Raw genomic sequence first — 13,242 nt, forward strand, 5'->3', positions numbered from 1 at the left:
TTTTTCCAAATGTGATTAAGCTTACTAATCAGTAGACCTTGAATTAATCAAAAGAGAGATTAACCTGATGTGCTATATCTAACTACATGAGCCCTTAAAAAGAAGCTTTCTCTAGCTGATTGGACAGGAGAGATTCAAATCATCCTGAAGGAGAATTTGCATGTGTCAGGTTTAATAGGCTATTGCTGGCTTTGAAGACTGAGGGTCCACATATAAGGACTGGAGAGTGACCCCTGGCTGATCAACAAGCATGAGGAAGTGAATTCTGCTGACAACCTGAAAAAGACTGGAAGCAGATTTTCCTCAGAGCATCTAGATTAGAGTCCAGCCTGGCTGACACCTTGATATGGATTTTGTGGTATCCTAAGCAGAGAACCCATTGAAACCCATACAGATTTCTAATTTAAAGAAAGGTGAATTACGATATATTTAAAGTGAAGAAAGCGAAGAACCTACAGCCACGAATACTTTACCCAGCGAGACTCTTGTTCAGATTTGATGGACAAATTAAAAGCCTTCCAGACAAGCAAAAGTTAAGAGAACTCAGCACCATCAAACCAGCTTTTCAACAAATGCTAAAGGAACTTCTCCAGGCAGGAAACACAAGACAAGGAAAAGACCCACACAGAATAAACCAAAACAATGAAGAAAACAAGAGAATCATACACATCAACAATTACCTTAAGTATAAATGGATTAAATGCACCAACCAGAAGATACAGACTGGCCAGGCGGATGAAAACATGCATGCGTGCATGCACTCCCATTTACCACATCACTCTACCTAATCACCTAAATTGTATGTAATTATTTAATATTAAGTTAATCATGTTTCCATTATGGCTTGCAATTGTAATTATCTCTTATTTTTGCCTAGCTATTGACTGTAAAAACTGATAAACATCTTTCACTATTGTGATTATGTAAATATTACTCACTTAATAACTTTGTATTGACAGTCAACAGAAAATAACAGAATTCTATATCACTAAAAAAGTACAATTTAGTAGGAAAAAACTGTAATCATTTTTTAAAATCCAGATGCATATCAGAATTATTTTGGAATTTTTTGAAAAATACAAATGCCCAAATATTGTTTTTATTCTCCAGAGCTCTAGATGTGTTTCTTATGAGCATCCATGTTTAAAAACAACTGGACTATATGATGGTTTTTTACTTTTATCTAGTCTGTTTTACTTTTTCTATTTCATATTGTTTTACCATTTCATTTAGTTTATGTTTTCCAATTTCTCTCTTTTTGCTATTGTTCTCAAACCTGTATCAAGCATAGTAGAAAAGCTTTTGCACACATGCTGCTGCTGCTGCTAAGTCGCTTCAGTCGTGTCCGACTCTGTGCGACCGCATAGACGGCAGCCCACCAGGCTCCGCCACCCCTGGGATTCTCCAGGCAAGAACACTGGAGAGGGTTGCCATTTTCTTCTCCAATGCATGAAAGTGAAAAGTGAAAGTGAAGTCGCTCAGTCCTGTCCAACTCTTAGCGACCCCATAGTCTGCAGCCCACCAGGCTCCTCCATCCATGGAATTCTCCAGGCAAGAGTACTGGAGTGGGGTGCCATTGCCTTCTCTGTTTGCACACATACATATATATAAATGGTATATATAATATATATATTTTAGAAAACTTGTGAATTTTTGCCTGGCTAAAAAAATTTATGACATATTGATTCCACTTGTTGTACTTAGTATGAATAGAATGCCAGATTTCGAATTTTACTTACTCAAAATTTTGATATAGTTCCTTGTGTTTTGCATCTGTTATTACTGCTAAAAGACTAAAAAGTTTACTATCTTAGTGATTTTTTAAAAAATTTGAATGAGGCTGGAAACATCTAATCAAAGTCTGAGAATATAAAGAAATGCTATGTTGTAAAAAAAAACAAACAGGAAATTAACATGTGATATAGTATTATTAACTAAACTACAGATTTTGTTCAAATTTCACAAAATTTTATGCTAGTATCCATTATTTGTTTTCATACCTTATGCAAGATTCTACACTGTATTTAACTGCATTGAGCAGCTTCAGCTGCATGCAATAAATTCTGATAAATTCTTTTTATTTTTATTGTTACAAATATTTTCTGATTTTCAGGTCTACTACATCCATCTACTTTCCTGTATATTCACTCTATTTATTTTTGAGAATTTGATCTTGAAACTCCAACTGAAATATTTTCTAAGGGTGTATCTACCGTTTCTTAGATACACCCATCATTTAAAAGTGGACACTTAATTTCTAAATACATGGGGTTTTTAAAGTATCTTTGATATTAATTTCTCATTTTTATATTAATTTCTTATGTAAACACTTTCTTCTCTGCAATCACCCTCTGTTTTTCTAGTCTTCTAACTTTATTGAGGCTTTCAATGGCTAAGTCAAAGATCTCTCTTGGTAAATGTCACATACAACTTGAAAATATGTGGCTTATTTTCAAATATCTTTGATATTGACTTCTAAACATAATTCCACAGTGTTAAGAGAACACACTCTGTATGATTTCAATACCTGTAGACCATGAAAGTTTTGCACTTTAAGTCCAGAGGTACATTCCAATGTCTCCTAGTTGATAGTGTATTGGAATTTGAATAGAATTTGTATCCTACTATTGTGTGAAAGTTGTATAAAGCTTAACAATGTTGAATTAGTTCATGATTATTTTCAGGTCTACTATATCCTACTTTTCTGTATATTCATTCTATTTATTTTTAAGGATTTGATATTGAAATGTCAACTAAAACTTCAATTTATCTACTTAAAAAAAATAATTATAAGATATAGTGGAACTACATGTAACTCTGTTCTGTATTTTCTAAGTCTCCTATAAAAGTATTACCATACTTTCATAATTTAAAATATAAAAAGAGAAAAAATAAAGAAACGCTAGATAATGAAAAGGATTTTAAGTTGATGATAATTTGTTATGCAGAAGAAGCACATAACATTAATATGTAGGAGAACACAAAAATACAAACAAGGACTTAGGCTATAAATGGAGGTATACATAGAGCATAAAGGAAGGAGTGTAAATCCACTAGAGGGAGAGCCTGAGGAGGGCACAAAGTCATTGTGAATTTAGTGGTGCTACTACTTTGAAAAGTGAATAAAATCTGCTGACTGTGGGTTGAGAGGAGAATGCGTGAAGAAGAGGAGAGGAAAGATATTCCAGGTAAAGAGAGAACAGCACAGATTGCTGAGGCAATGTCCAGAAGCCAAGGACCACAAGAGGAGAGCACCTGGGGGCAGCTGGAGCTGGGCCACGCTGCTTCCTGTAAGCCGTGGGAAAGGCTTGGACTCGCACTCTGCTAGCACGGCAGCAGGTTGCAAAAGAACAGGGAATATCTGGAGTGAAGACTTGACAGAGTGCAGATACATACGTGTGTGTGTGTGTGTAGATATATATATTTCTATTTATACATGTAATAAATATAAAATACATGCTTTAATACTTAAGATTAATAGATGGATAACTTAATACTTTTTCTCCCCTGTAAAATTAAAATCACCCCAACTAATTAAGCTGAAAACATGTTTCTAAACTGGCTAAATTCAACAAAAATACATCCATTCACAAAACCAAATTTTGTTTTGAGTAAACAAAAATAAAATTATATCCTGATACAACACTCAGGAAAGTATCCATTTTCAACAAAATTATCTACTTGGCTATCTTGAAACACGTTTATGACAAAGCATAATTATGTATCTCTATCTTTTCAATATTTCTCTCCTTTAGTAGTTAACATTAAGAGATTACCACATCTCTCAAAGCAAATTGCTGCCATTTAAAACACAAGTTTAGCAAGATATGAGATGATTTTGCCTATCAAACACACCAAGATTGGTATTTTTCCTATCTTGAGATAAATAAAAATGTTGGTTAATATTTCTTTAATAGTTAAAGTTATGTTATTTGAACATTAAGGTACTTTGTTCATTTGAGTACATTTCTGAGCACCAGCTGCTGGGTATGTCTTTTCTCTGTTTACCCTGATTTCACAACACTGTTTACTTCTATCAGTTTAGCCTACAGGACATACCTAAAGGAAAAAATCTAGAAAATGTTTTCATGAATCACTCTTTTAAAGTAAAGAAGTTTAAAAAAATAAAAATAAAAAAAATAAAGAAGTTTTAATCACATGACCTTGGTTTATCCATTTCTAATAGTTAAGTATATATATATGCATAATATAATACTTTTAATCCAGAATCCTGACCCACATTAAAAAGGTAAAAATTATAAACAATGCCAATTATACAAATATGCCACAGAAAATAACATTCTACAATATTTTCAAATGAAATTTTGTCTTTAAAAATTCAAAGGGAACACATTCCTAGTATTAACCAAGAATAAGCATGATACAGAATAGACCATTTTCATTATAACTATTACTAGCAACAATGCAGTTACACATAAATGTATAAGCATTTAAAAAGAGTGTCTTTGAAATGTAAATGCAAAAAGTCAACTCTACTTACATTATAAGTTTAAGACTAATAGAACACTGAAGAGAACTATGAGAATATAAAAGGTCACCAAAGTTTAAATACTGTGTGATGATTCACTCTTTAAAAAGACAGTGAGTTTTGACAAATTCTAACCATAGGGACAGATATTTTTCCTGCCAAACCACTTCTCTCGTTCATGGTGCAAGCATTTTATCTCTATTTAGTACGGTTGTTCCTTGTTCAGGGTAACACAGGCGACTGCATTCAAATGGCATTTACCATAAATTGCACCGATCTGCCCTATAATTTCATGTTGGACTGAATTAATTAACTTCTCAGTAGGTGGCTGAGGTACTGAACATAAGCCTAAAGAAATATTTGACTGCTTAACCTACCTTCCATGAATTGTCTCTAAATCAAGGCAGCTTCCATTTTAATAAACAGTACCAGGTAAAATATATTTAGTAGGACCTAAAGGGTAAGATAAGGCATTTATAATAAATGGATTTAGTTTTCCACAAACATGCATGTCCATTTAAAAAGAAGTCAGGGGGCACGGCAGACAGTTAGGATTTAACAAAACTAATCAAGAGTTGGCATGCCTGATATTTTGAAAGACTGTTTACCTTAGGAGGCATGCATTTATATTAACAAAATGCCTTCTTTGTCCTTGCAAGATTTTTAATAAAAAGCTCACTACTTTGTAGCAATTAAAATACTACTGTAATGCTGTTTTAAGTAATTTACATCTCAGGGCTTGAAATGTAAATGTAATTTTTTAAGATATTATCAGATCATCTGCATTGTAATATCATAAAATACCTATTCTATTTATGACTCTCCAATTATAACATTATTAAAATCTGACAGCTAACTCTTTGTTTCAAGCTTACAGTCTTCATATATCAAGAGGAAAATTAAAAGGACAAACAAGGAATGTGAAAAGTCAGCTCATAAAAAAGCTGAAATGTCTTTTATTATGTGGCCTATTTTTCTCTGTCATAAACTTCCGGGTTAGGAAAATGAGAAAACAAATAGTTCTTTTGACAAACTCCTTGAAAAAGTGCTTAACTTTGTATTTTTAGATATTAACTGTGGAAGAAAAAAAAGGAGGGAGGAAGAGAGGGAGGAAAGGAGCCCTAACTTGGTATTATACCTTTTGCTGGGAATGGAGAGTGGGAAGAACTAACACTTAGTGAGTAGCAGCTCAGAAATACAGCTGAAGACTTCAGCCTGATTTTAAAGGCTTTATAATATATAGCAAGATAGGACCCCAGAAACAGTCTGAATAATTCTGGGGGGAGATGGCCTTTGGTCAAGCTTCATCTAAATGGTTGTAGGAAGAAAGGTTTCAGCCTTATTTCAAAGTGCCCACTGAGCGCACAATGTCAGGTAATTTCTCTAAGAACAAATTCTGGTTCCTGGACCATTTGAATCCTTCTTGATAATAACATGCATAAGCAGAAACAACAAGAATATAATTTGGAAGTTTTAACACTGTTTTATTCTAAGGAAGGCTTTAACTAAAAAAAAAAAATGTGTAGATGTCAGTTTCAGAAACAATTTTTCCTGCACATCTTCTAGCTCAGTAATTTAGTGGCAACAAGAGTCATAAATGCTGCCAAAAACAGCAGTGAGGTTTAAAAATAAAATTCAAACAATAATATCCTTCACATTTTTAATATGTCATTTACTGAATTGGCAATCACAGCTGAGATTTATGAGAGCCTTCTAGTTAGAAAAAACAAATTAATCCTACCTTTTTAGGTTTTCATTGTCTCTAAATTTTATCAGGCAAGCATATAGGATTTCCTTCTCATCAAATGCTATGTCTGTCCTGGTGTCTCCAGTCACAAGAGACCTTTTGTATCATTACTCCCTTGAGTCCTAATTCTTACTAGGAGTCCTGGGCAAACACAAAAGTAACCTGGCAGTTACATTATTCTACATAAATGAAAAAAGACTCCGCTATCTAAAAATAATGAAAGGATCCATTTAAATTAATGTTATTTTTTGTGAAGTATTCATTTTACTTTGTAATAATGTAATTCTGATTCAAATAGAGTTCTTATGAGCTTTAAAAAATCTCTAGAGATTATATACAGGGCAGTAATTTAATTCTTAAATTTTCATTTCTTACAATGATATTTGAGATTTTTAGTGCTGCTGCTGATAGCTTATGGAAACTGTTTTACTTGGAAATTCTGATTTTTAAAACTGTCCAGCTCTTATTTATAAGAAGCATAATTATTAAGAAAAAGCGTTTTTTTTTTTTTGTTCCTTTTTAAGGTATTCATTCTTTTGCTATTTATTCCTCACTTGATTTCATAATTCTGTTTGTGTCACTATGATTAGTTGCTATGGAAATTACCTCCTATGGAAATGATTCCAATGTCATTATTGTAACAATATGACTTTAATGGCAAATATCAATAGCAGACACGAACCCCTACTAGAAAAAGGAAATCTAAATAATATTTTTAGAAGGATTAATTCTGAAATTATCATGGCCAAATTTTCTGATATTTTTAATAGATCATCTGCTTTTTAAATAAGTATTAAATGAATTTTAAGGTGTTAACAGCTACCCATTTCTCCAAATGCTAATGTCACAATGGAAATTAATACCATGCATAGAAAAGTGAAAGTGAAGAACATTTCATCTACCTGTTACCTAAACTTAAAAATATTTTGCTTTACATATGAAAGGTAATGTCAACAGGATTTCAGGGATCATCAAGGAAACAACTTTGAATAACACATTACATATTCCCTTTAAAGACGAAGAATTTAATATTCCAAAATTTATCCCAGGAATTTGAAAGGTCAGTGAGTTAACTAGTGAATAAAACAATAGATGAGAGCCAGTGGACTATTAGATGAGAATTCCAGAATGCTAAGAAGAAATCTTCTTGGGTGGATTCTATAATTTGTGGTTTGAATAAAACTTTTGAAACATTCCATTAGTATTAAAATTCTCACAATGAGAATATGGCTCTTATTTAACACATTTTAAATTACTAGACAATCTCTCCCCAAAGAAATGTTAATGCTTTCTTCTGCCTAGTGCTTGTTCACCGCCTAGTACTAATTTAGGAATAAATTAACCCTTCCAACAACTGAGATATTGTCTAGAAACTGCCTTTTATGCTCTGCTAGAGAAATAACTTCAATTCTGAAAATCACAAAAGAGAAATCCATTTCTTCATTATAAAATATTTTATACCTACTAATTATTGATATAAATCACTATCATATTTACTACATAATTACATATTACTATATCTACAGGGCTTCTGAATTAAGCTTCACAGTTATAGATTTTTTAAATGTTTTATACATTAAGGGTTTTCTATACTTGTGTCCGCCACCATGATCTAGGGTCCAAAATGTCTTTGATAGATTTCTGCCTCGGAGCTGGTACTGGCTTGGCTTCAATATTGGTTTTAGTATCTGTGTGTTCACCACCAGTTAAACTACTTTTCCTGGCAGGAAGAAGTTTTCGAGGAGCAGCCACTGGTTTCTGTAAGTGATGCATTGGGGTTGACAGTTTGGTATCCAAAGGCAAGGTCTGAGATACACTTGTTTTTTCCCAGTTGCCCTGAACCAATTGATTTTTGTTGCTCTGTGTTTTTAAGTTGAATGGAGCTTTATCAGAAGGAGGAAGGGGAGCTCGTCTCTTTTTCCCTTTCTCTTCATATAACTGCTTGCTTGCAGGAGATAATACCTTTTTCTTGATGACAACTTGGTGATTACCATCAAAGAGTGTGGCCCAAGAAGGAGGTGAGGCTTCTTCATGCTGGCCAATTTTTTTTTGTATTATACCAGTTAAACTTTCAAGTTTCATAGGTGAATCAATGCCTGTAATAATTACAAGAAAAAAATACATGGAACAAATTCTGAAGCAGTACACCCTTTACCCAAGTAAGTTACTACATTATGTTATCTATATAATAGTTATCCAAACCAGACCAAAATGAGTGTGTTTTTTTTAATATGTTTACTTGTAAAAATAACCATACTAATGGAACCAAAAAATAAGAAGATCATGTACTGCACATATGCACACACACACATACATACACATGCATAAGTATATTCCTAAATATACGTGGAAAATCCAGTTTTCAAAGGAGTAGAGCTTCATCAGAATTTTTTTGAATTCTGCAGATTATTTATTAAATAACTTTCGTGGGGTTTAAAATCTATTCTGACTTATAAGTAAGAGTGGATTCCCTTTTATAAACCCCTGATACATAAACTGGGAAAATGTAACTGGATTAGTATTCTTTCCTGTAGACCAGTAAAGTCTTTGTAATAGGGAAAAAATCCGAAACAAAACCCCCATGGAAACAGAGTGAATCCTTAATACCACTTTGGTGATTTTCCTTGGGAAAAATGGGAGACATTTATGTCAATTACATGATGTTTTCAAATGTGTAAGCTCAAATGTTTCACTTTAAATCCAACATTTAAAGAATATATGTAAATGCAGGAACATTGGTGGTAAAATACACTAAAATTTAGCATTGATTTGTGCTTGTTCACAACACTGCTCACTGAGGCAATCACACAAAGATAAATAAATATACTTCAAAGTGTGGGGAAAATGGAATATTTATGAGTCTAGAAATCTAAAATTTTCCAAAGTATTAAACTTAACCAATTTTTTTGCCTGAGAGGAAAGCTTCCATTTATTAATATTCATTTATCAACACTACTTTAAAACAAATTTAATAAAATATGGAAAAAATTACTGAACATAGTTACATTTTAAAACATCAAGGTTTATATCTTCACAATTTTCATCAGCTACTCAGCTAATATTTATTTTCAGTGTACCCTTATTCATTTTGAAGTCTTAACATTTTTGTTTGATCTTAAGCATTCAAACTATGAAAACTGTGTATTCATTAATTTTGTATTAATTCATCTTTTAAACATGAGTTTCTTAGTCTATAATCATAGTCTTTTTTCATTCATTTTTGACTGTGGCTTGAAAATTTTAGCATTTTAATGTCAATAGAATAAGCTGCTTGTATAAGGACAATGTCGTTTTTGTTACCCTGAAGCTTAGAAAAGACAAACCCCACTTACTCATATCATGGTAGACTGAGGTTGCCTCTTTTGTCAAGAACAAAGGTGGTTTCCGTGGTGACATAATCTCAATTTTCATAAGTTCTTCACAACAATGCTTCCATTGGCCTAAGGAAGAAAAAGGTAGGCTAGTTTAAAACAAATGTGAAATATATATTTAATTTTTAACAGATTATCAACACGTTTTTTGCTTTGAAAAAATAAGTGAATTCATGAAGTATTATCTTAAAGAAGCTATAAAAACCTAGCACTACCCATTATTTCTAAGTCTAGGCACAAATGTACTCTATTTTAAACATAAATCTCTATGAACAGATATTAAGCTAAGCTCTGTGGGCTACTAAATACTATATTACTTCTCTAAACGGTCAATAACTAAAATGTTTATGGTAAAAGTTTGTGTAAGTTCTCTTATTTTAAATATTATATAAAAACATTCAAAACAGTTAAAAAGTAAAGATTAACTGAAATATAGTTACCTGGAAGGAAGTAGAAAAAAATATAAGTAGTATTTCTCAGAAAATGATTTTAATTTTGAAAATTTTAATTAAGAAATAAGAATTGCTTACAAAAAATTCTTTTAAGATGATAATCATGCCCTCCTAAAAATCAGGAAAACTAGAAAAATGCTGTATTTTCATTTTATTTCGGGTACATAAAAACCTGTTACTATAAAGACAGATCACTCAGAATTCTAACTGGATGTGATGGACTTGAGTTTGAGTAGGCTCCGGGAGTTGGTGATGGACAGGGAAGCCTGGCGTGCTGCAGTCCATGGGGTCGCAGAGTCGGACACAACTGAACTGAACTGAATTTATTTTAGGAAGGACACTTTAAATAAAGATATTAGGCATTCAAAATATTACTCAATAATAAAAATACTCTTGAATAAGTTGTTTTAATTATTAAAATTGAAAAGTGTGGACCATATTAATTTTTCTTGTAATTATGTTTTACTGTGTTCATCTCAAAATTAAATTCTCAGATTTATTTCTCCTGAGCAGATATAAAAAAATATTTAGCATTTCTATCTTTATTGTGGACTTGTATGCTGAGGTTTACCATTCTTACATGCTAACTTACATTAGCAGAAAAGTAAATGTAATATACACGTGCCTTTTTATACTGATTTATGATATGTATTTCTTTTTATTATATTCTCAACCTCTACATTCAATATCCAACTTATTTCCCCATGGCTTAAAAATTAAAGATACTTCATGTTTACTCAAAGTATTTATTTTTGTTATTTTATGTCTAATTTATGTCATGTTAATATGGTTAATATATATATATATATATACACTTTAAATCCATCACTTTAAACAGTTAAGAAGTATTAAAAAAAAAAACAAAACCCTTTCAGTACGTTTTGTTACAATGCTAAGTATAGAATATGGTAAAAAATTTCAAATATCTCATATAGCAATATATAAAGGGAATAAAATCTTGAGTTTAAACCTTCAAAGGTTGCTCTGTAGAATTTAAATCTAGTAGGATCTGAGATTTGATAATTTATTCCTCCTTTCTACTTCCTTTTTTAGATAAATATAGAAGCGCCAGCCTTTTCTTTTTGGGGGCAGGAAAAAAATTGCCTTATCTAATGGAAAAGTAATGAAACACTTTAAACCAGCAAACAATTCTCTGTCAAATCTTAGACTAATAACATAGTACAGCATTGTTTCAATATTGATAGTTGAAAGCTTTTCATTGTTAAACTGATAGCAGAATACTAACTATATTGAAAACTGTGATATAAAGCCACATTATCCTATGTGTTACACAAGTCAGAGATATAAATGTGGCATGTTCACTGATCAAGACATTACAATTAAACACTTTACCAGTAAATAAATTAGCAAGCATAGGTTTATGTAGTAATTCTGAATATGCTAACAATAAAGGCCCAGTATGAGATATTTAATGGGTACATTTTGCTCACATAAAATCTGTATATTGAAGATGTTTCCACCACATATACTATTACAATGCTCCCAATCAAAATAATCTATTATGTTAAGCTGCTTATTTAACTTAATATATATTTTATTAAATATTTGAAAAAATCTTTCACTCACTATTCCAAGCAGTAACCTATTTAATCACCTAAAACAGGTGTCATTCGTCTTTTACATGTTAGCGCTCAGATATTAAAAATTAGCTATTAACTCCCCCCTGCGTCCCAGCCTCCATTCCTCAAGCTGTCCTTCCACAGGTTAAACACACCAAGCTCCATCAGTGTTTTCTCATGATTTCCAGTTTTCTCACCCTCATGGTTTTCCACTCTCAAGCTACGTCAAGTAATTGAAATATGTTCTAAGTATTAAATTACTCTTACTTTATTCTACCCTAGATATCGATCTTCTATTTTGTTGCATACATCACATTTCACTGAAGATTACAAGAGGCTACACTTATTACTAGGAGAGTAAAAATTCTAAGCACAAGTCACTCTTTGGGATAATACATGCACTTCCATTTTTTGCTTCTGATCTTCGTATCTTAACAATGAATTCTAAACAGCAAATGTAATACTATTTATACTTAAAAAATTAGACTGGCAGATTTTATATCCAAAGCATTAAATACTAAAGAAGTAGCCAGACCTGAGAACCTAGTCGTCATCACTTAATTACTTTGACAGTACAAAAATGTCATGAGATTCTTTAATTTTTATTGGAGTATATTTGCTTTACAATGTTGTGTTGGTTTCTACTGTACAGCAAAGTGAATCAGCTCTACGTATACACATATTCCCTCTTTTTTTATTTCCTTCCCATTTAGTAAGGAACAACTTCCTAGGAGCAACTGAGTAGAATTCCTTGTGCTATACAATAGGTTCTCATTAGTTATCTGTGTTATATGTAGTATCAACAGTGTCGATACCAATCTCCCAATTCATTTCTCCTCAAATGTCATGAGATTCTTATCCCACCAACTACCTCTTTTAGCATAATAAGTTATTTTACATAATTTGAGGAGTGAAAACATGAAATCATCTAACAGTAGTTGATATCTAGACTATACTACTCTCACATTTTCACTCCTTTTTCTTGTTTTTGTCTACACAAAAATTTTAAAATGCCAGTGTGTGTGTGTGCATACTAAGTTGCTTTGGTCATGTCTGACTCTTTCTGACCCTATGGGCTGTAGCCCACAAGAATACTGGAGTGGGTAGCCATGTCCTCCTCCAGGGAATTGTCCCAATCCAGGGATCAAACCCATGTCTCCTGCAGCACCTGCATTGAAGGCAGATTCTCTAATGCTGAGCCGCTGGGGAAGCCCTTAAAATGCCAGAGTCATTTCTAAAAGTAACACAGTCTTCTATAAGACAGACTCTATAAATCAAGAGCAGTTAGGAAAGCAGTTAAAATTTTAGCTGTAATCAGCAAATGAGAGGAAGTTGTTGTCTTTTAAGTTACATACCTAAGATCAGCTGAAATTTTAAAATAAAGAAATGCAGTACATGCAGGTAAACGTGAAACAAATATTTAAACATCTACTAGTGTTAGTTGCTCAGTCGTGTCCAACTCTTTGCAACCCCATGGACTGTAGACCACCCTCTGTTTATGGAATTCTCCAGGCAAGAATGTTGGAGTTGCCATTCCCTTCTCCAGGGGATTTTTCCAACCTAGGGATCAAAACCAGGTTTCCTGTATTGCAGGCAGATTCTT

The 13,242-nt window shown here is 32.4% G+C and overlaps 1 protein-coding gene across 3 annotated transcripts in view; it reads right to left on the reverse strand.

The window, feature by feature from the left end:
• Positions 1-6,748: 6,748 nt before the first annotated feature.
• RTKN2 (rhotekin 2) overlaps positions 6,749-13,242 on the reverse strand; it is a 107,934-nt gene continuing 101,440 nt past the window's right edge. For all 3 annotated transcript variants that reach the window (XM_043926671.1, XM_043926670.1, XM_043926672.1), the window contains 2 exons: positions 9,569-9,676; positions 6,749-8,332 (listed from right to left, as the gene is read on the reverse strand). In XM_043926671.1, the coding sequence (XP_043782606.1) occupies positions 7,824-8,332; positions 9,569-9,676 (617 nt within the window). In that variant the 3' untranslated portion in view covers positions 6,749-7,823. The remainder of the gene's footprint in view (positions 8,333-9,568; positions 9,677-13,242) is intronic.

This window comes from Cervus elaphus, chromosome 15, assembly GCF_910594005.1.
Source record: "Cervus elaphus chromosome 15, mCerEla1.1, whole genome shotgun sequence".
Taxonomy (NCBI): domain Eukaryota; kingdom Metazoa; phylum Chordata; class Mammalia; order Artiodactyla; family Cervidae; genus Cervus; species Cervus elaphus.